This window comes from Drosophila simulans, chromosome 3R, assembly GCF_016746395.2.
Source record: "Drosophila simulans strain w501 chromosome 3R, Prin_Dsim_3.1, whole genome shotgun sequence".
NCBI classification, from domain to species: domain Eukaryota; kingdom Metazoa; phylum Arthropoda; class Insecta; order Diptera; family Drosophilidae; genus Drosophila; species Drosophila simulans.
This window is the reverse complement of record NC_052523.2, coordinates 18,737,981-18,758,057: the sequence shown is the minus strand read 5'-3', so window position 1 is coordinate 18,758,057 and position 20,077 is coordinate 18,737,981. Positions and strand designations below refer to the sequence as shown.

Here is a 20,077-nt window from a genome sequence, read left to right as displayed (position 1 = left end):
GCAAAGGCAAAGGCATATGGGCCAGTCAGTCGATGATAAATGCAGTCAGGTTTACTATTTGGTTTCTGTTATGATTTGCTCCACTGCCAGCTGCAATAGGTGCGCTTATTTTCTCATAAATAGTTGCAAATCGCATTAAGTTAATTATCGACTTCGCATTACGGTCTGCATACATTAAATACATTACCCGATGGGTAATTAACTGGGGAGATCCTAGAACTGGCCCTTAAGCACATGCAATGACCGCCAGTCAGCTGGAGCTGGATTCTGGCCGAAACGAAGCGCTGCTGCCTGCTCACCTGTTGCCGTTTGCGATCGTCGACGATAGCCATACGATCTTGGCCGAGTACGACCACGACTGTGACTGCGACTGCGAATCTTGGCCGAAAGCGAGGCGGTCGTATTCGTATCCGTGATACGATCGCTACAAGACCGCTTGTAGGGCTGGGATATCGCTTAGTCTGCTGTCGGCGCCTCAACTGCCAAGTATTCGCTGGGTACTCGTGGAGCTGGAGATCTCGAGATCAGCCGCCTCGTGTTCTGTGTGTTCTGATCTGATCGACAACGCCGCGTATGCGTGATATTGCCTCGAAGGATAACAGAAAGTGCTTTTAGTGTCTGTCCTTCGCTGCTTCCGTTTGTTTGTGTGTTCGTTTGTGCCGTGTGCTGTGTCGTGCGGCAAATAAATCACAGACATCCATTCAATATTTGTTGGCTCCCCCCACAAATTTATTCAACAGAAAGGCAAGTGTTTAAGAACTATAGAAGAAATACAATGGAAAATTGTGTGTTCAGATTTTATGCTAAGTTATGCGCACACGATGGCAACCTGTTAAAGATTTGAGACATTTTTTTTTTTGGGGTCATTGCGAAACGACACCCAAGCCCAAAGACCCGGGCATGGACGAATTCGAAAGAAAAATACAAACTAAATATTGTATAAATAAATAACATGGAAGAGAGGAGAGACAAGAAAAAAAGAGGAGGCTTACAAAACCAGCTGTGGTGCCCGCAGATGAAGATGGCCAACAAGTCGATGCGAGTGGGCCAAGTCAATCACATATGTAGCTAATGTGGCTCATATGTAAATCGCATAGCGATTGATCAATTTAAAACGTTACTGTAATCCCTCGCAGATGAAGTCGAACGCATCTGGACCTGATACAAGATGCCACTACCAGTTGCATTACTACTGTTTCGTGCACAGCCAAAAAAAGATAACTAGATAAGGAAAATCGAATATAAATATACACTCTTAGGTCTATAATTCCTTTTTGAACTATAAGTTTCTTTTTAGACAGAAATCCTTGGGATATATTTTTTAAAAAATCACTTGGATTATTTTATCACTAATATTATTATTCTGGGTGATTTGTGTAAAGTATTTTCACTTTAATTTTTCGTGTGCATTGGGCATCCGATTTCAGGCAGCATTATATCATCTCTCAACTCTCCGATTTGGCCCTGAATTTCGCGTTACACTTTCGACACAATGGGAACAACTGGACAAGTTTGCGATATAAATAACAATCAGAAGAAGTGCTAAATGTAACGATACACATCGACGGAAATCCCAAAAAAGAAAAAAAAAACAACTTGGCCAATACGTTTATACTTTGGCCGAAGTTGCGATGTGATAAGAACATGACAAGTTTATTGGGCTCGTCCGATTGTTGATCTTTTATTTCGAAATACGAACATACGCACATTTCATTCATGGAAAGATTTAATTTGAATATCACGCTTTGTGCGATCATACAGTTGCCAGCGATTTTTCACCGATATATAATTCGGCTGGAATTGCCCTTGGAAAGAGGCGGCGATGATGACGTTCACGCATGCGCACAATTTGTTTATTTATGATTTTATTGTTGTTTTCTTGGCGTCAACACCCGGGCAGATAGTTAGTCAGGCGGAGAGCGAAATTACCACGGTATCTTGGGATCGGGCTCCACAAAAGGTTTCTGCTGCACATCCGTTCGCACGTTGGCGTCTTTCTGGGTGACTCCACCTTGTGCTTGTGCCTGTGTATGCTTATGCGACATTTCGGTGACATTTGTCGCCCTGCCAAATTACATTTTAATATTTTGAATCCAATTGGGGTCACATGCGCTGGCGGTCACACCTACAATAAAAAAGATCCACCAAATTTCCATCTCGTTTTGGGATTTCTTCATCTTTCCCTCGGCCGAGTGCGTTTCCAAGTGCCTTGTATGCTCAACAAGGCGGCACGGGGTAGTTTTGGACAGAAGAGCTGATAATAATGGCAAGGTAAACAAATCGCCAGGCAGAACAAGGCGATGGTAATGGCGATGATGATGTAGATGATGACAATGGCAAATATTGGAGGTCAGAAGTCGCACCGAATGCATATGCTATTGCTTGAGAGAATGACTAGGTCAATCTGGGCACCCTTGAGCTCCACTAAATGATTCTTGCGAACGCAAGTGCAATGACATTAATATCGGTGGAAAAACAGTAGGCAGTGCAATGATCATTGAGTAAAGAAACACTTGATGACTGCTTATGAAAAGCTGTTAATTGTCGCTGTACTTTTCCCAGGCTCTCCAATCTAATTGATCATAATTAAAAGAAGGGCCCGACACACTGGCGGTGATCGATGCGACTATCTACCGAGCGATTTGATTTGTGGCATGCGCAATTAGTGACTGTTTTTCTCCATTGTAATTTATTCTGCTGCTGGCCAAACGAAAGACTCTGGCAACGAACTTTGACTTGTTTTTCGTGTGCAATTGCATTGGGAAATATTTACAGGTAATTGCATATTTATAAAGACAAATTGCCAATATTTAAATAATCGAATAACAGAAGAAAGCATATGGAATAATTTACATTCGTGCCGCCTTTGTCAATGGCGGAGGGTGTAGTACAGCCGATCTAATCGATTCGCCGTCGTATATCCCACACATCATACCTCGATCGATCTAGACATATTGCCAATGAGTTGACTCAATTAGCACTTACAGACATTTGTAGTAATGGAAACTTTGTTGAGTCCAGTTAATTGGAGACAGGAATGCCGGGAGTCTGTTTAACTGGCATTCCTTCTGGAAGTTTTCATATCATTTCATTTCATTTCAGCCCGCCACGCGGAAGTCAGTAATGTGGTTTTAGCTTAAATCGACTAATTTATGCGGCTGCAGCAGCTCGCACTAGCCACTAGTTCAAGGTCAGAGCACAAACTAAGGCTAATGCAAAATAGTTAAGCCAATAAAAATTCAAATCAGCGAACGAAAAGAGACTGAGCCACAGATAATACGCCTCCAATGTTTATGGTGCCTAAGGTGCCCACTATGTACACACATATATGTGAGTACATACTTATGTATGTGTTTGGCTAGCCACGCCCGAAAGATCCGCATCCGCATCTGGGAGCGGATAATGTGGACGAATCTCATGCTGCTCTCCAATGCAAGAGATCGGGTCTCGACTCCGCTTTTTGTTTCCTCAAAACGTGCGACCTTCGCAGAGATTTTAAATGCGTTGCCGATGCCGATGCCATTGCCTTAGGTCCATTCAATCGCTTGATCAGAGGCTGCCGCTCCGTCTTCGAATTCAATATTTTGTCTTCTCTTTTGTTGGAATACACTTGACAAAAAATGAAACCTGCATTTTGTTTATAATTTATGGTAGCCATCAACAAAATCATCTATTAAAAGCTCAAAACTAGCAGAGAAAGAAAACTATAAAAGTTTTAATATTTTATTGTTTTGAGATATGGAATCCAGTCTTTTATAATAGTATACCCTTATGGTACATTTTTTTGAGTGTTCCACCTCGGAGTGACGTCCTCAACATTCCAAACCATTTTGTTCGCCACTCAGACCTTCCCATGCGGCCTCTTATCAGCCTAGAGTTTGTCCATAAAGTCTGTAAATAGAATAGAACCCGACTTTTGAATCCGTAGCATAATGAGCCGCGCATTGCGCATACGCCCCATGTGTTTGGCTTACCAAAAATGGTTGCCAGCTTGGCGACAGAACGAAACGTGCGAATCTTTAGCGCGGCGCGTGTCTAGAATTTATCGGCCGACTTCTAACCGCGCTGATTATCGCATAATAATAAACTGGAATGTGACGTCAGGGCAGCGGGTGATACTTCTATATATATTATTTATTTACTTTGCCATTATTTGACTTCATTTAATATTTACTCTGTCGCTGCCACGCACTCTCGTTCACTGTCAATCGCTAATTGGCATGCAAACGGCCGTCAACATTGTTGGAAAAGTGGCTAGGATTTGCGCAATGTTTTGGTTTAAGATTATCCAAAACGAGAGCAGATCTCAGGGTCTTTCTAACCAGAGTTTTTCCATTGGTTTATCGCCTTATTTGTTTGGAATTTTTGGCCATCGAAAGGCGGGGAAAAGTTCTATACTATGTATGCAAACTAACGCTGACTTAGGTGTTTTTGGCCATAAAGTCCAAACTGATTTGCATTTGAACATCGGACGATTCTGAAAATCAATAGGCAAACAAATATGCCATTTTTTTTACAGCGATTCACTGATCTCTGAGACCGGAAGGTTCTGATGGGCGGGGGAAACACACATGGAAGCCGTGGCCTCCTGAAACAAAACTGGAATTCTCCACATATTATCTAACTATTTATGACTGTTAAGTGGCCATAAAAGAGCTTCGCCGTCGAAAGTCCCAAAACCAAAGCCAAAACCAAGTCCAAGTTCAACACTCGACCACCGAATAAATCAGAATTAAATTTCATTGCTGGCAGCGGCAAACCGGTAGAACATTTTGATTTCATTATATAATATTTATTATTTTCATTTATTATTTTATTTGAGTTTTGCCGGTGAAATTCGAGTATACATTGCATTAACAGGTTAGTGGAGCAGCCATAAAAACCAACACGGAATAATGTTTATAATATTATTTACGCTGGCTGTCAAATAAAACAAGTTTGGAATTAGCATAGAGATCTGCAAGATAGAATAATACCAAGTCGTTGAAAGCTAAGTTCCTGTATTTAATAAATCAATTTGTTATTCCTAGCTCTATCCTTAGTGGTTGGGAATTGTAGAATTTGTAGAATGTAAGTTGGATTGGCGGATTTCTTGCGCAATATCTTCACACCCTCGAAAACACCATTGGCTGGCTGGCTGGAGTTGGTCGATTGAAAGTGCCGGCCTTGCAAAAAACACTCGGCAAAGGCACTCGAAATAATGCAAATAAGTCAGACGAAATTCTCGTTAGTCAATATCTCAATATCCAGCCGAATGAATGCATTTTTGGCGCTCAACTCCGCCAATCCGCCAAACGCGATGACTGTACAGAAAACGCTGGGTAATTCGATGATGGCGTTCACTTGGAGCGCGAACCTGAGTCCCACATGGCAGGTGCTCAAATAATTAATATCGCCCGGGCCAAATGATGATTCCAGTGGCCAAGTGGCTTCGACAAAGCCAAACTGGGCCAGCTATTTGCCCAAGTCGCAGTGCGTCGAGGCAAGCCATTGATGTTGGCCACCATTATGGGTAGTTAACGACCGAAATCAGTGGACATTGAAACCGCCTAGTCAGCATTGCCAAAGGATTTGGGATGGGCCGACCAACCGATAATCACGATCATCAACTGTTGCAGCAACTGCATCCCAAACTGGTTTCGTTGGAAACAATGCCCATAAAATTCCTTCTGGTGTCCTTGCCTCCAGCTTTGTTTACTACTCGTAAGTTTTGAACGAAAATAGCCAGGAACGAAGACGTAGAAAAGGGCAAAGTAATGTGGGCTTCTTATAACGTAAATATATATAAAAGATTGACTCAGATATCCTCTTCATCACTTGTGTTTTACGTTTCAAGACTGAAAATTGATTTGTGCCTAGCAAACCAATAATCAGAAGCAACCGGTTCCCCCATCTTAAAGCCATAAACTTAACGATGCATGAACCTGACAGTTTGTCCTTGGACTATCCTGCTTCCTGGGTTTTTCCAAAAAGCCGCAACAAAAAGTAGTCAGCAGGAGGCGCGGGGCAATCTGCCGGCTAATTTGGCCAAGTTAACGCAGCCATAGCAATCACGTCGAAACCAGTTCTGTTCACGTAAGCCACAATGTGTCCCTTGTTTTTGGCCCGATCCCTGTCGTTGGCTGCCTCAGCCACTTAACAATATATGTAATTCATAATTGTGGCAAAAAGAATTAAATGCGCAGCGTATAAGTGCTGATGCGATCGTTTTGGGTCTAAGAGCTCGAATGAGCCCGCGATAAATTACATTTTAAACTGTTTGCCTGGCGGCTTTTTCCGCAACTTTAACAGAATTCGCCGGGTTATTGGCATTCGGAAATTTGCAACGCTATGCCTGATTTACACGATTCTACTAATATGACATTTCGCACCCGCAACCATCATGCAAATATCGCCGACTATCTATAAACATACATATTTATTTATATATATATACTATATATATATACTCCGCCGATCTGGCGAAGCGTAGGCGCGGTTTCGCCTTGGGCAGCATTACTTTAAGTTTGTGTGTCTGGTTGATTAACAGGAAATGCTCACGGCGCGTAAATCAAACACAGATCGAATGCGTTTTGCTTCCAACTTCTACGCCGCCAGATCCACGGTCGCGTAGAAGGTGCTAATCCATGGGGCAGTGCATAACCCAACTAATCTATTGATTACCCCACTCTTCCAGCTGCCAGCCAATATGTCGGTCAGACTGAACGAGACGACGACCATTGTTGACCGGATGGTCAACTTCTTCGTGGAGCACGAGGATCTGCGCACCAAGGTGGGTATTGAGTTTTTGATTTTAACTTACTTTTTTGTTATATTCGTCTAATTAATATATTATTGAATGGGTTTCTTTTAGCAATGGTTCCTTTCGAATGCCCCCGGACCGCTGTTCATGATCCTTGGAGCGTACCTGTACTTCTGCCTGTACGCAGGACCTCGTTACATGCGTGATCGCAAGCCCTTCGAGCTAAAGAACACTCTCCTGGTCTACAATGCGGTCCAAGTGCTCCTCAGCTGGGTGCTCTTCTACGAGGGATACAAGGGCGGCTGGGGTGGTCACTACAACTTCAAGTGCCAACCGGTGACCTACGAATCGGATCCGATTTCCATGAGGGTATGGTCTCTAAACATCTATGTATCCTAAAATCAAATCTTAAATATAATTTCAATACCAATGATAGATGGCTCGTGCCGTGTGGCTGTACTACATTGCCAAGATCACGGAGCTGCTGGACACCGTGTTCTTTGTGCTGCGCAAGAAACAGCGCCAGATCTCGTTCCTCCACTTGTACCACCACACCCTGATGCCCGTGTGTGCCTTCATTGGTGTTAAGTACTTCGCCGGTGGCCATGGAACCCTGCTGGGATTCATCAACTCCTTCATCCACATCATTATGTATGCCTACTACCTGCTCTCCGCGATGGGACCCAAGGTGCAGAAGTATCTGTGGTGGAAGAAGTACATCACCATCCTGCAGATTGTAAGTGGTTTTTAACATGGGAAAAGCTCTGATTTGGTTTGATGTTCCGCTCTTCTCTGTAGGTCCAATTCCTGATCATCTTCGTGCACACACTGCAGATCCAGTTCCAGCCCAACTGCAACTTCCCCAAGTCCATTGCCGCACTCCTGACCTTCAATGCTGGACTCTTCACCTATATGTTCAGCGCCTTCTATGTGGCCAACTACAAGAAGGAGGCGGCTGCCCAGGCCAAGCTGGCGGCGAAAAAGGAGTAGGAAGCGACGTTAGTTGGCGCTACCTTAAGCTATGCACACTTATTTTTATGGTCCTTCCTTATCCCCAAAATCCCACACTCCTCCACCCTCAAATCCCAGCCCAGATTCCCACGCTCCCATCCCAAGCCACCTCCCATATCCTCCCCCTAGGTATACATAGGTCAAGATGGATATTATACAATCTGTAGTCGCGTAAGCTTGTTTCGTAGTATTTTGTTAGTTCGAGGAAAGCGGCCCCATTTGTACTTGTTTGGATCAGTCGCCATTGCAGAGGGCAAGAGATCGTTGCACCTGCTGTATTGGGATAGTGTAATAGTACCAAATATTATAGTTTAGTGATTAGACTTTATCCTATGGACTGTGAAAGTCGAAGACAAGTTAGGGCAGGCGAATGGCGAGCAAAAATCGGTGAACTCCGAACTTTTGCCTGTCGACAACACCACGTCGAACTGTCCGCATTTTTGTCATGCCCAACTCTATGATGAAATGTAATTTTGTATATTTTATTTGCAAACAATAAACAAACGATTCGTATGTAACTGCTGATTGTCTCTCTTATTTACGTTTGATAACTATAGTTATGGATTGGTAATCCATATTGATTGTATGATGGTATTTGGTTAGTTAATCAAATATACTTCTTGATTTATGACTTAATCTTCTACATGGTTTCTACGGAAGTTTACGTTACAGTGACAGCCCAAAAGTATAGTATGAAAAATTAACCATTGGTACAATCTCTCACTTAATCTTTCTGAAAAATAATATTCTTTGTTTTGACTTCAGTCCTATTCTGCTTGAGGTTGGCATAACAACATACCCAGTTCACTTGATAAGATACTTTTATGAACAATGGAATCAGAAATTAAGACTCTGCTCTCACGAAATGCTGTTCCTATTATAGATTTAGAAAATTCCATTGAGGACGTGGCGAAAAATCTGGAAAGGCTTTATCTGAAAAAGGGTATGCTCTGCTAATAAACCACGGTATTTCCAATGAGAAGGTATATAATTCAATGAATCTTTGACCATTGAGAACTGAATCTATAATCAATCAGATCAAAACAGCTTGGAAGTATTTCGATGGCTTTGTCGAACTGACAGATGAAGTTAAATTGACATTTGAGAGAAGCAAAGCTCCAGATGCCGAGAATCATGGTTACGTGAGTCCGGGTATGGAGCGATTTGATGGCAGGACACCGGAGCTGCGCCATGCTTATAATATATGCAAGCTGCAGGATCAATTTCTGCCCGAGCATCACCTACCAGGATTTAGCAGACACATTAACTCATTAGTCGATGACTTCAATGAATTGGGTAGGTTTATTCTAAAGGCTTTGGCAATTTCATTGTCTGCTCCACCTTCGTTCTTCACGGATAAACACTCGTATATGCTGTCCGACGATCGCTTTAATCTGACCACCCTGCGGATGCTGTTCTACCCACCCGTGGAAGATCAGGATCATGGAAGAAGCTTCATACGATGTGGAGCCCATGCCGACTACTGCTCCTTTACTCTGTTGGCTCAGGATTCGGAGGGTGGATTGGAGGTCAAGCTGCGGGGCAGTGACAAGTGGGAGCGAGTCGGTCATCTGCCAGGAGCTCTCTTCATAAACTGCGGTGAAACCATGGCTATCTGGACAGATCAGTTCTACCACGCCTTGGTATGACTACAAGCTGGACTTAGGATGACTTATTATATATTTAATTTAATTTAACAGCAACATAGAGTAGTGGTTCCCGATCAGGTTGATGTTCGCCATCGAGGCCGGCACTCCATTGCCTATTTCTGTCATCCTGATAACTCTGCGCTGATTGATCCAAATGATTTAGATATTACAACTAAGCAGACAACAAGTGACGTGTAAGTCGGGATTGGAAGTACTACGAATAGAATGACTTCATCTTATTTGGTGTTATATTTCAGGATACAAAACGCATATGATATAACTATGGCTCTGGCAAAAGGCGCATTTGCACATCATTATTCTTAGCAAGATACTTTAATATGTAAAAATATTCTGAATTACTTTTCAACCATATTTTTTTGCCCCCCAAGAGTATGTTACATAAATGTTTCCTTGTATGATATGTACATACATGTATATACCGATTAGACAATAATATTATTGCAAATGCCGGAGTTTGTTTGGGTCAGTCTGCCGGAGTGGCTTGTCGTGTTCACATCGTCTCTTCGGAGGTCTGAGTTTCCAGATAATTTCCAGAAGCAATCTATTTGTATTTGATTTACCTACGGAGCTTATTTACCAAGAATGATAAACAGCAAGATAAGAGAGGACAAGTTGGAAACGCTTGTCTCGCGAAGTGCTGTGCCGATCATCGATCTCGCCCATTGTGGTAAGTTTTCCAGTCAGTAATCTATTAAAATAAATTTAAATTAATTAGAAGGAAAAAGATACGTACCAGCATATGTAAAAATTGGTTTGGGTGGGCAGGCACCATCCCTAAAAAGTAACTACTTGATTACAACCTTTTTAAGGGGTGCCTTGATAACATCCGACCCCTCCTGACACATCAAAAAAGATACATAAGGAACTCCTTGCATTTTATTGTAATAATTACTTCCACCATCTAGGCAAGTCCCTTGTCCATCGGGTGGGTCAGCAACTCCACAAGGCTTTCACCGAAAAGGGAATCGCGTTCCTTGTTAACCATGGGATAGCAGAAGACAAGGTAATTTGTATGTCCCGTTCTACGCTCTTCTAATGATTTCTTAATTGTAGATCAAAGCTGTCTGGGATCAATTTGACAACTTCTTGGATCTGCCAGCAGAGGTTCAGGATCGCCACAGACGTAAGGATGGTGTTAATTATGGCTATGTTAGTCCCGGGATGGAGCGATTTGATGGCAGTACTCCAGAACTACGTCACGCCTACAATATTTGCAAACTGGATGAACAGAATATTCCAAGGGAGGCACTGCCAGAATTTGCCGAAGACATTACCACACTGTGCACGGATTTGAAAGCCATGTCTTTGTACATAATGAAGGCCATGGAGGTGGCCCTGGAAATTCCGCCGTCCTTCTTCATCGACAAACACTCCCAGATGTTGGAAGGAGATAGCCTAAACATGAGCACCCTCAGAATGCTCTACTATCCGGCGATTGTGGATGATGAGCCGGGCCAGAGCGAGGGTGCCATCCGTTGTGGTGCCCATGTGGACTATGGCACCTTCACGCTGCTCGCCCAGGATTCCGAAGGTGGCTTGGAGGTGCAACTGCCGGGCAGCGAAAAGTGGGAACGGGTGGGTCATCTACCTGGCGCCATACTTATAAACGGCGGGGAACTCCTGTCCATCTGGACCAAGCAGCGTTACCACGCCCTGGTAGGTTATTCCTATAAACTGAAACATTCCGGTAGCCTAATCTTATCTATATCCTTTTTTAGCCTCATCGCGTCGTCATACCTGAACAAGAACTTATAAGAACCCGTGGCAGACACTCTATAGCATATTTCTGCCATCCCAATAACTCGATCTTGATATCTCCCAACGATCTGTTGGCTGAAGGGGAGGCAAAGAGTGAGGACAAGTGAGTATTCTAATATTTATTTGTAAATATTATATTACATGGTTTTATTTTAAACCCTAAGAGTATACAGCGCCTATGAACTGATACAGAAAAAGTTTAATGACACCTACGGTCAGCGATCTCAATAAGTCAACAAATCTGGGGCAGAAGTTTATTACAGCTCTAGCCATATGAAATCATTAGCATTCTTAACCCAATAATGTAACTTCAGCAGCAATAATGAAATGTAATTGTTTGAATTTAATAAATTATAACATTTACATTTCCAAGTCTAATGCCTACAGCATACAAATGGCTAATATAATATGGTTTAATGTTAAGTTAAGTAAAGTTAATTTTAAGTTATTCAATTAACCGCTTAGCTCTGACTTTTCTAACCACTCATAAATCTTTAAGTTTATAATTAATTTATATTAATTTATTTTTAATTTACTTATTTCGGACGCCTTACATGAATAGTTTAAAAAATATCTACATTTGACACGTAGAAATCGATCATGCTGAAAGTCACGATCTGCGTGATTGTAGAAATATCGATAGTCCCACCCATCCGAGCGCCGATAAAAGCGCTATCGTTTTCGAACTGGATCCGAATCCACCGAAGATCGCGGATCGGATCGCAAATGTTTTTTTTGAGACAGACGCCGTTGCTCTCTGCGCTAGTTCAGGTGTATCTGGGTTAAATTCGCGATCGGAGTGTGTTACAAAATGATGGAAAGTGTGCAAAAAAAGCAGCAGAAAGCGATACGAAAATTGACTAACTAGACTGTTGGCCAACTGCTGTTCGTTCGGGTCGGGTGTTCGATGAAAAGCGAAACCTGTGCGAAAAAAGAAAGCGAGTTTTCACTGTAAGCAAATGCGAAAAGCCCTCATCGGTTTCAACTTTGAAGTACAAATCACCAGCTTTCCGCTGAATAGGCGCTTCGAGAAGTAGTTTCAGTAGTTTTTTTTTTTGGTGAGCCTCTGCTCGTTGGCATAATGTTTTTGCAAGGCAAAAGAGGCGAGGCAAATGCTTACTCATTCCCCGGCTATATCTCTGAACCCCGAACCCAACCCCACCCCACCCCTTGAAATAAAACGAATCCATGCAGACTGAAAGACCAGACTTTGTTCATCCGGCATTTGCCGAACAAAGCCGCTTGGCAACAGCTCAGCTGGTTTCGATTTTAATTTTGCATTTTTAGGGGGTGAAAAGGCGGGCAGGAGGGCTCACACCTGAGTCCGAGTGCCGTTAAACTGCAAACGGGATCTGCCAGATACAAAACACAAAACACAAGACATCAGACACAAGATACAAGATACATGCCCGCCGCAACCAGAGTATCTGTATCTCGCACATGCATCCGCATCTGTATGGGTATTCGGTTGTATGTATGTATGGATGTACCTGAGCCACGTTAATAGCCATCACAAATATTGCAAAAGCAAACCAAGACGTGGCTACCTGTTGACGGCTTTAGATAGTCTCACCTTTCGAGCCCTGCTCACCATAAGCCGGAATATCCACTGTACTGAGTACTCAGTACTAAGCTCTCTACGTAGAACCCCTACCCCCTTCGCGCTGAACGACAAGTGCTAATTTAGTTATCACAATTTTTGATTTGATTAAATTTTATCTAATTGCGACGCACATGCACACACACCATACCCGCCCATAGCACACAATCAGTTTCATTTTTGCAAAATAAAATCGTAAACTGAGCTAAAATTCTGGCCAGTCAGGTGCGATAAGCGTCGGAACCCAGAAGTTACGAACCCCCTGCTCCAAAACAGCCGGCGGTTAGTCCGCCCAAGAAGCGCGATTGTTCGATCGCCCCTCGTCCGCCACGCGCCCTTCTAAATCGAAGCAAAGCCAATCACTCAGGCAGCCGTTCGCATTGCGGATCGTATCGGATCGTAAAGACATAAAGACCCCCTGCCCACCAAATTCTGCTGCCAAAGCCTTTGCTCGCCAGCCAAACAAAAACAATAGCCGTTGCAAAAACAAATAGCACGAAATTTAAACAAAAACAAAAATTAGAAACACTCGGATGCGCGATTCGACGAATGTTTGTGTTTTTATTTTTTGCTGTCGGCATAACCAGTCTAATAATCGAATTCTGCGCGCTGCTGCCATTCAGTTTCATTTAGTCAGCCATCGCTGGAAGTGCACCTCGTCTCCGGATCCCGGATCCCCTCCGGTACCCAGAGTCCCACCTCACCGAATTGTGATAAAGATATAGCGAGCACAAGTGCGGCGAGTGTTCGATTGCTCTCCCCAATCAGAAACCAAAGAACTTTGGACGTCGAAGACCCTCTGGAAGTCACTCGAAGCACAAACACCAACTCAAAATGATAAAAACAAAGAGCAGCGACGACAAGCTCGACACGCTCCTCTCGCGCAGCGTGGTTCCGATCATCGATCTCGCCCACTGTGGTAAGTACCCACCTCCCGACCACCACTCCATGGTGCTATGTCTATATATATGTGGTATCCCCCATGGAGCCACAACATCCCATTAAAAACGGCGCTGATCGCCACTCCAACTCGTTGCTAGGCAGCCATTTCAGTCAGCGTTCGTACACCGAGAGAAAAGGGCGGGCGTTTGACATCAATGGGAAGTTCCTCCATTCAAAAATAACACTTATCTGTGACTTGTCTCGAAGAGGTGAAAATGATTAGGCCACTCCACTGCTATCAAAATGTAAGACCCACCTGCATAAACAACTTCCACGTTTATATTGCTTTTATATTAATCCAAAAATAAGTTTAGGCCATAAAACCACAGATTGGCATAGTTTAGTAGTGTATAAACTCAGCAAAAATCCAATAGCTAATGTATAAACTTTAATTATCCCCATGAGCATTTAGTAAAATTGTGAGAAACTTAATGATTCATAGATTCCCAAAAATAATGTGTCATAAAACACATACAACAATTTAGGATTATTTATTCAGCTATATTTTGTTTTTTATGTTCAAATTTATGTATTTTGAATTCAACTTTTGATTAAATAGTATGACGCCTTTCTATCGATAAGATTGCGCTTATTTAAGTAGCAGGAAATGGGCAATCTTTTAAGTTTGGCTGGGGTTTTTTTCAGTGCACTCTGGGCACAATTAAGTGCAGTCGTCACTGAGTCATCGACAGTTCTGTTCAACTGACTATTCCCAATTGTTCAGGGCTAGCTTAACTAACCGGGCCCCCCTAATTGCAGTTACTTAATTTTGTTCGTGGTGCCACAACTACGTCGTAGTTAATTTGTTGTAATTACCGACTTGTGCACCGGACACCTGATCCCTGCACCTGCGGTTCTCTCCGAAAACAAATGAATAATGCAAATGGGATCTCCTAGGGCGAGATGGGGGAACTCTGTCTGTAAAGTTTCGAAGAATGTATACCTTATCGCTCAACGTCAACTAATTGAAAGTAGATAGTTAATCTATGAAGTACTTTAATAGAACACTTATGTACATACGTATGCGCCGGGAAACCAAGTATCACGTTGTTATAGCCTGCTATTTTACTGCGATTTCTGGGTATCACAAATCATGAGTAATTTTTTGAGTAATTGCTCCTTAAGTCAGTATAGATCGTAGTAAGTCAGGCACACTCCTCGATAATTAGAGTATCAGTTAAGTTGGAGAAATGTGGATCAATGTGGTGGAATAATTAAATCACATTCATATTTATGCCCATAAAAATGTAAAATGTTAATAAGAAATCGCACTACACACTTGTTAGAATTATTTATCTGATTATTCTTGCTATATGCCAGCTGACTTTAAAAAAGGTATCTGTGAGTTAGAGTATCTCTGAGATTACTAAGAATATTAGATATCTGAGTTTCCTGACTTTGTTTGTGTGTTGCCCAGACTACTACTTTGAACTTCTTTGGTTAACCTTTAAGATACCTGGGTTCAAATTTGTGCCACAAGATTTAATGACTTTGTTTGTTCCTCGCCGTTTCTTCTGCCCTTCTTTGGCCACACCGAAATTTTCCATTTGCCTATTTGGGAGCCGTGCCCATTGTGTTAACTGGGTCTTTGCCGATACGTGACACAGTTTCTCCTTCTGGCGGTAATGAAACGCCATGGAAATGTAGCGCATACGCACTGTGTGCTTATCGGGCCGCAGGTTTCGCCGAGGGCTCACCCAGAGATTCGAGTTCGCTTGGAGTACAGTGCGGCTTGGCCTTGGTGGAAGCACTCTCTTGACCTTCTCGCCCCACCAGAGCCATTGACCCCCAAAGCAGCTAGCTAGAAGCAATTAAATCGCTGCCTTGCGGCATTTTTATGTCAACGGAACTTCAATTGGATTTTTTTCTCTTCCCCTTGTTTTGTTTATACTTGTGTTTTTTGTTGTCTTTTTTTGTGAGCCCCGCGAGGTTTTTGAACTATATTGGAAGTCGGGCTTGTGGCATTTGTGGAATGCCTGAATTTCTAACGACCCAATGTCACTTCATCAAGTGCGGAAACTCAAACAGTACGCACCGAAATGTTTACAATTATTCGAGTTACGGAACCTGATTTCGTTGTGAACGCAATGAGCGAACCAATATTTGTTTACTGGTTGCAGCTTTATTTACACACTGTCGGTGACCATTAGCCAGTCAGCAGTAACCAGTTACCAATTTGGCAACTCGTCCACTCAGTGACGCATCTTGTTTTGGGGCTTTGGGGATTCACTCCACGGCGTCATCAGCGGTGGGCCTCACCTTGTTTGATTTGATGATGATACTACCGAAAGGCGACAGTGCGAGCATGTTAAGTAGTTGGACTTTTGCCGCAACCGATTGAAACTGGCTTAAACCTGTTGATTCTGGGCTTGGCTGACGTGGCTTAATGGCCGCAATCGCGTTTTGCCTGTTTTCGCCATCGAAATATACGTAGAAATTGGCTGCCGGATTTCTCTTGACCTCACAAATTGGTTAAAGCCACCTGAACATCGGTTGATGGGTAGGAATTGAATTAAGTTCTCTTGACAATTCAAATTGACAGCTGGCCAAGCAAATTTTGCAACCTTCAATACATTGATGCCAAGTTTGATTCGCAGGCGATAATGCTATTCTGGCCAATTACCTCTGCCGTTGACTTCTGTGCGCATATTTCAATGGCATTGAAATTATTTTTCCATTAGCATCGACATCTGCAACCATTTTCCCCCATTTAAGCCCATTTCAGCCAATTCCAATAGCCGCAATTCAGTTTTCTATAAATAAGTTATACTGCACGACCATATTTCTCAGCGAAAATTCCGCAACTAAACTGCCACATATATACGAGCTGAAATGGGTCTATAAATATTGAATTGAATTAATTCGACCGCGCGATTCAAGTGGGAAATTTGAATCTATTTGTGGATTATGTTCAAGGGGTTTTTCCCGCATGCGTATATGGAAATTCCAACGATGGGAAAAGCAATTAAATATTTTCATATATGTTTTTTACGCCGCATTCCAAATGAATTTGCATAGCACAGGCCTAGAATTTGTCTAAGTGTTTAAAGAGTTCATTCGCCCATGCAATTAAATTACAAGCATACAGCATCAAATGGCGTCGAAAAACAAACAATAGAAATGCTTAACGCGTGCCCGCAATTTATGTCGGACCATAAATGCATGAAAGCCAATCAATTTCAGCGATAAATTTGTTCGGCAAGCGCCAATCAAATCGAAAACACAATAAAACATGGGGGGAAACAAATCGAGACGCCGAGAAATTCTGGCATTCGATAGAGATGATCTTCGGCCAACTTGGCCTCCTCAACGAATTCGCCGACTGAATCTACTGACTCAATTAGCTAAATTAGCGACAAGTTAGCACTGACAACTAGCTGGCATAGCTGGCTGAAAGCTGAGAAATGGCAAATTGAAAAGCGACTCGCATCCCAATTGCCGCCTAATTGAATTGCATGCCAGCAGAAATCGACTAAGCTACAAAGTGGAATGAAAAAAAAACGCACGGAAAACAAGCATAACAAAAATACATGCAAAACTGAAACGCCGCCTAATGAAAACGAAAGGCGATCTGCGGCTGGCGTCAATTGGAATCATTCAATGCGCCCGACTGACCTCTCCGCCGCCTCATCATCCGCATCGTCATCATCATTCCGACAACATCATCATGCTTCCCAGTTGAGCAAGTAATAATAACAATGCGAGCACTTCCCGCCTGGCGACAGAACTCCCATACATGCGGAATGAGATGATAAGAGGGCGTAATTGTTATTATATGTGAAATGCTAAAAATTCTCTGAAAACCCTTATCAGAGGCACTGCGTCACTGTCCAAGTCGGGAGCTGAGGGCAAGCGGCCAGAAGGTGGCTTCCCGTTATGGCTGGCCAAACTATTTATAGATTGCGCATACGCCCGGTGTGACACCGAAGTGACACTGTCGCGGGAAAGTATACACATATAATTACTTTGCATTCCGCGATTTCATTCATGACTTGTCCCTCAATGAGTAAGTGATCACATTGGCCAGCGGTCGGTGCAAGGTCTCTGCCTACCCTATCCTTCTTCCAGATATCAGCTATCTGTCTATCTACTGTATGGTATATATTCAAAAGTCCAACTTTGACGCGCCAAATGGTTGGCGGTGTGGAACGCCATCCTCGCCACTTCCGCTGCGGCTTTTCCGCGGCATTTTCTATTTAATTTTCCGCTGTGCATTGTCAATGCCGCCTTCGTTGCATTGAAATTGATTGCATTTACCTTTGCATTGGGCCATTGCACATTATCGGGTTCGCAATGGTGGGTTATTTGAGATTCCAAGCAGCCGATTATCTTCGCAAAGTGAGGGTCTTACGAGCTCGTGGGTGGCACGTGAATGTGAATGTGAGTGCGGACGCCTCTTAGCCACACTTCTCAATGGCCCATGACATTCAATTTAGTGGCCAAGTGTTCGCGAGCCAGCTATTTACTGCCTTCGGCAACAGAGTGAACAATCTGCCATAAACGCGACCCATACTTTATGGTCTTCAGGTGGAAAACAATTCAAAGAAGCCATAAACAAAAGACCGCAAAGCAATTAGCGCTTGAGTGGCAGTTCCGCTGATTATTCCCACGCCCGCAAATCGATTCTAATCCCGATTCTGTTTATTCCAGGCATCGAGGAGGTGCCGGTCAAGTCGGTGGTCAACCGCGTGGGTCACCAGCTCAAGAAAGCGCTCTCCGAGAAGGGCATGGCCCTGCTGGTCAACCATGGCATCTCCGATGAGAAGGTAAGACAACTAGTAATATATACACTTAAGATTAGGAAAGAAATGGGTTTTTATTCACTATTGATTAAATACCAAAATACGTCATTGCCAAAGCAGCAAATCTAAAACCGCATTCGTATCAGCCTGATAATAGTTGAAATTAATAGCTTCTATTCCCGGGGGAAACGTATCTGTAGAGATAGGACAAAAATTTAGTTTCAAGGTTATTTTACTCGTTTTCACTAATGCAAAGTTTCCCCATTGTCTTTGGATCAGCTCAAGACTGCCTGGGATCACCTGGATGACTTCGTGAACCTGCCGCCGGACATCAGACAGCACTATATCCGTGCCGAAGGAGACAAACACGGCTATGTGAGTCGTGGTCAGCAGCAGCGTTTCGATGGCAAGTCGCCGGAGCTGCGCCACGCCTTCAATATCAGCACACTGAACGCTCAGAATCTGCCGGAGGAGCCGCTGCCAGGATTCGCGGACCACATCAGCACCCTGGCCACGGACTTCAAAGCGCTGGCCAGCTTCATCCTGCAGGCGCTGGCCGTCTCCCTGGACATTCCGCACACGTTCTTCCTCGAAAAGCACTCGCACATGCTGTCCGGCGACCACGACAACATGAGCTCCCTGCGCATGCTCTACTACCCGCCCATAGTGGACGACGAGCCCGGCCAGAACGACGTGATCAAGGGTCGCTGCCAGTACAGCTACCAGCGCTGTCTGTCCAACCAGCCGGACTTCCGGCCGGAGCACAATCCCCGCGACGAGGACGACCTCAACGAGGTGGACGGCCCCAATGGCCAGTTGTTCGAGCACAAGCTGGGCAACGGCGCCGTCATCCAGTGTCCACCCCACGTGGACTACGGCACCTTCACCCTGCTCTCCCAGGACTCGGAGGGCGGGCTGGAGGTGAAGCTGCCCGGCAGCGAAAAGTGGAACCGCGTGGGCCACCTGCCCGGCTCCATACTCGTCAACTGTGGCGAGATCTTGAATATCTGGACACAGGGACGATATCCCGCATTGGTGAGTGTCCAATGAACTAGATTAGTCTGATTTCCTTATCATTGTTACAACTATGCAAATACTACTAGAACACAGCTGTAGTAATAATACATATTTGAGCAGCTTTAAGTCTGTTTTTGGCAATAGGTTAAAAAAATACAAATACCATACTTTTTTAAAACTATTTTTCCTTATTAAAGTTCTAGTGTATACTGACTTTAAAGTCCACAAATCAAATTGTTTTCAAGCTGGTCTAATCAGTTAATTCTTTTGTAATTTATAAAAACTCTAATCTATTTTATACGACCCCCAGCAACATCGCGTGATAATACCGGAGCAGGAAACTATTCGGGCTCGTGGCCGTCACTCGATAGCGTTCTTCTGCCATCCGGACAACATCACCACGATATCGCCCACCGATCTGCCCAATCCAGATGCCGTCCAGGACAAGGCGTGTCTCAAGCAGCGCAAGAAGTCCTTCAAGGCGGCGAAAGAAAGGTGAAATTGCACTCCACTTTTATGGTCATTTCCTGTACTAACTCGCAGTTCTTTGTTTCTTTTCTATTTTTTGGCTTATCGCCCGACGATTGGTTGCCGT

The 20,077-nt window shown here is 43.6% G+C and overlaps 4 protein-coding genes across 4 annotated transcripts in view; all 4 read left to right on the top strand.

The window, feature by feature from the left end:
• Positions 1 to 618: 618 nt before the first annotated feature.
• Positions 619 to 8,271, top strand: LOC6729118 (elongation of very long chain fatty acids protein AAEL008004). The gene is made up of 5 exons (XM_016174928.3): positions 619 to 744; positions 6,677 to 6,772; positions 6,854 to 7,111; positions 7,179 to 7,478; positions 7,541 to 8,271. Exons 2-5 carry the CDS (start codon positions 6,689 to 6,691, stop codon positions 7,730 to 7,732), a joined length of 834 nt encoding a protein of 277 aa, XP_016035763.1. The 5' UTR covers positions 619 to 744; positions 6,677 to 6,688; the 3' UTR covers positions 7,733 to 8,271.
• Positions 8,272 to 8,520: 249 nt separating this feature from the next.
• LOC6729117 (2-oxoglutarate-dependent dioxygenase htyE) lies at positions 8,521 to 9,788 on the top strand. Its single transcript, XM_016174929.3, is given in 5 exon segments — positions 8,521 to 8,672; positions 8,675 to 8,736; positions 8,791 to 9,396; positions 9,454 to 9,596; positions 9,660 to 9,788. Coding segments are annotated over 5 exon segments (966 nt in total). The 5' UTR covers positions 8,521 to 8,584; the 3' UTR covers positions 9,727 to 9,788.
• Positions 9,789 to 9,859: 71 nt separating this feature from the next.
• LOC6729116 (UPF0676 protein C1494.01) lies at positions 9,860 to 11,553 on the top strand. Its single transcript, XM_002104401.4, has 5 exons — positions 9,860 to 10,090; positions 10,329 to 10,426; positions 10,477 to 11,079; positions 11,142 to 11,284; positions 11,346 to 11,553. The coding sequence occupies exons 1-5, from the start codon at positions 10,006 to 10,008 to the stop codon at positions 11,410 to 11,412; spliced, it is 996 nt and encodes a 331-aa protein (XP_002104437.1). The 5' UTR covers positions 9,860 to 10,005; the 3' UTR covers positions 11,413 to 11,553.
• A 307-nt stretch (positions 11,554 to 11,860) lies between these two features.
• Positions 11,861 to 20,077, top strand: part of LOC6729115 (UPF0676 protein C1494.01) — an 8,549-nt gene continuing 332 nt past the window's right edge. The window contains exons 1-5 of the mRNA XM_016174930.3: positions 11,861 to 12,132; positions 13,405 to 13,700; positions 18,374 to 18,489; positions 18,745 to 19,500; positions 19,793 to 19,977. Of these exons, the coding sequence (XP_016035761.1) occupies positions 13,616 to 13,700; positions 18,374 to 18,489; positions 18,745 to 19,500; positions 19,793 to 19,977 (1,142 nt within the window). The 5' untranslated portion in view covers positions 11,861 to 12,132; positions 13,405 to 13,615. The remainder of the gene's footprint in view (positions 12,133 to 13,404; positions 13,701 to 18,373; positions 18,490 to 18,744; positions 19,501 to 19,792; positions 19,978 to 20,077) is intronic.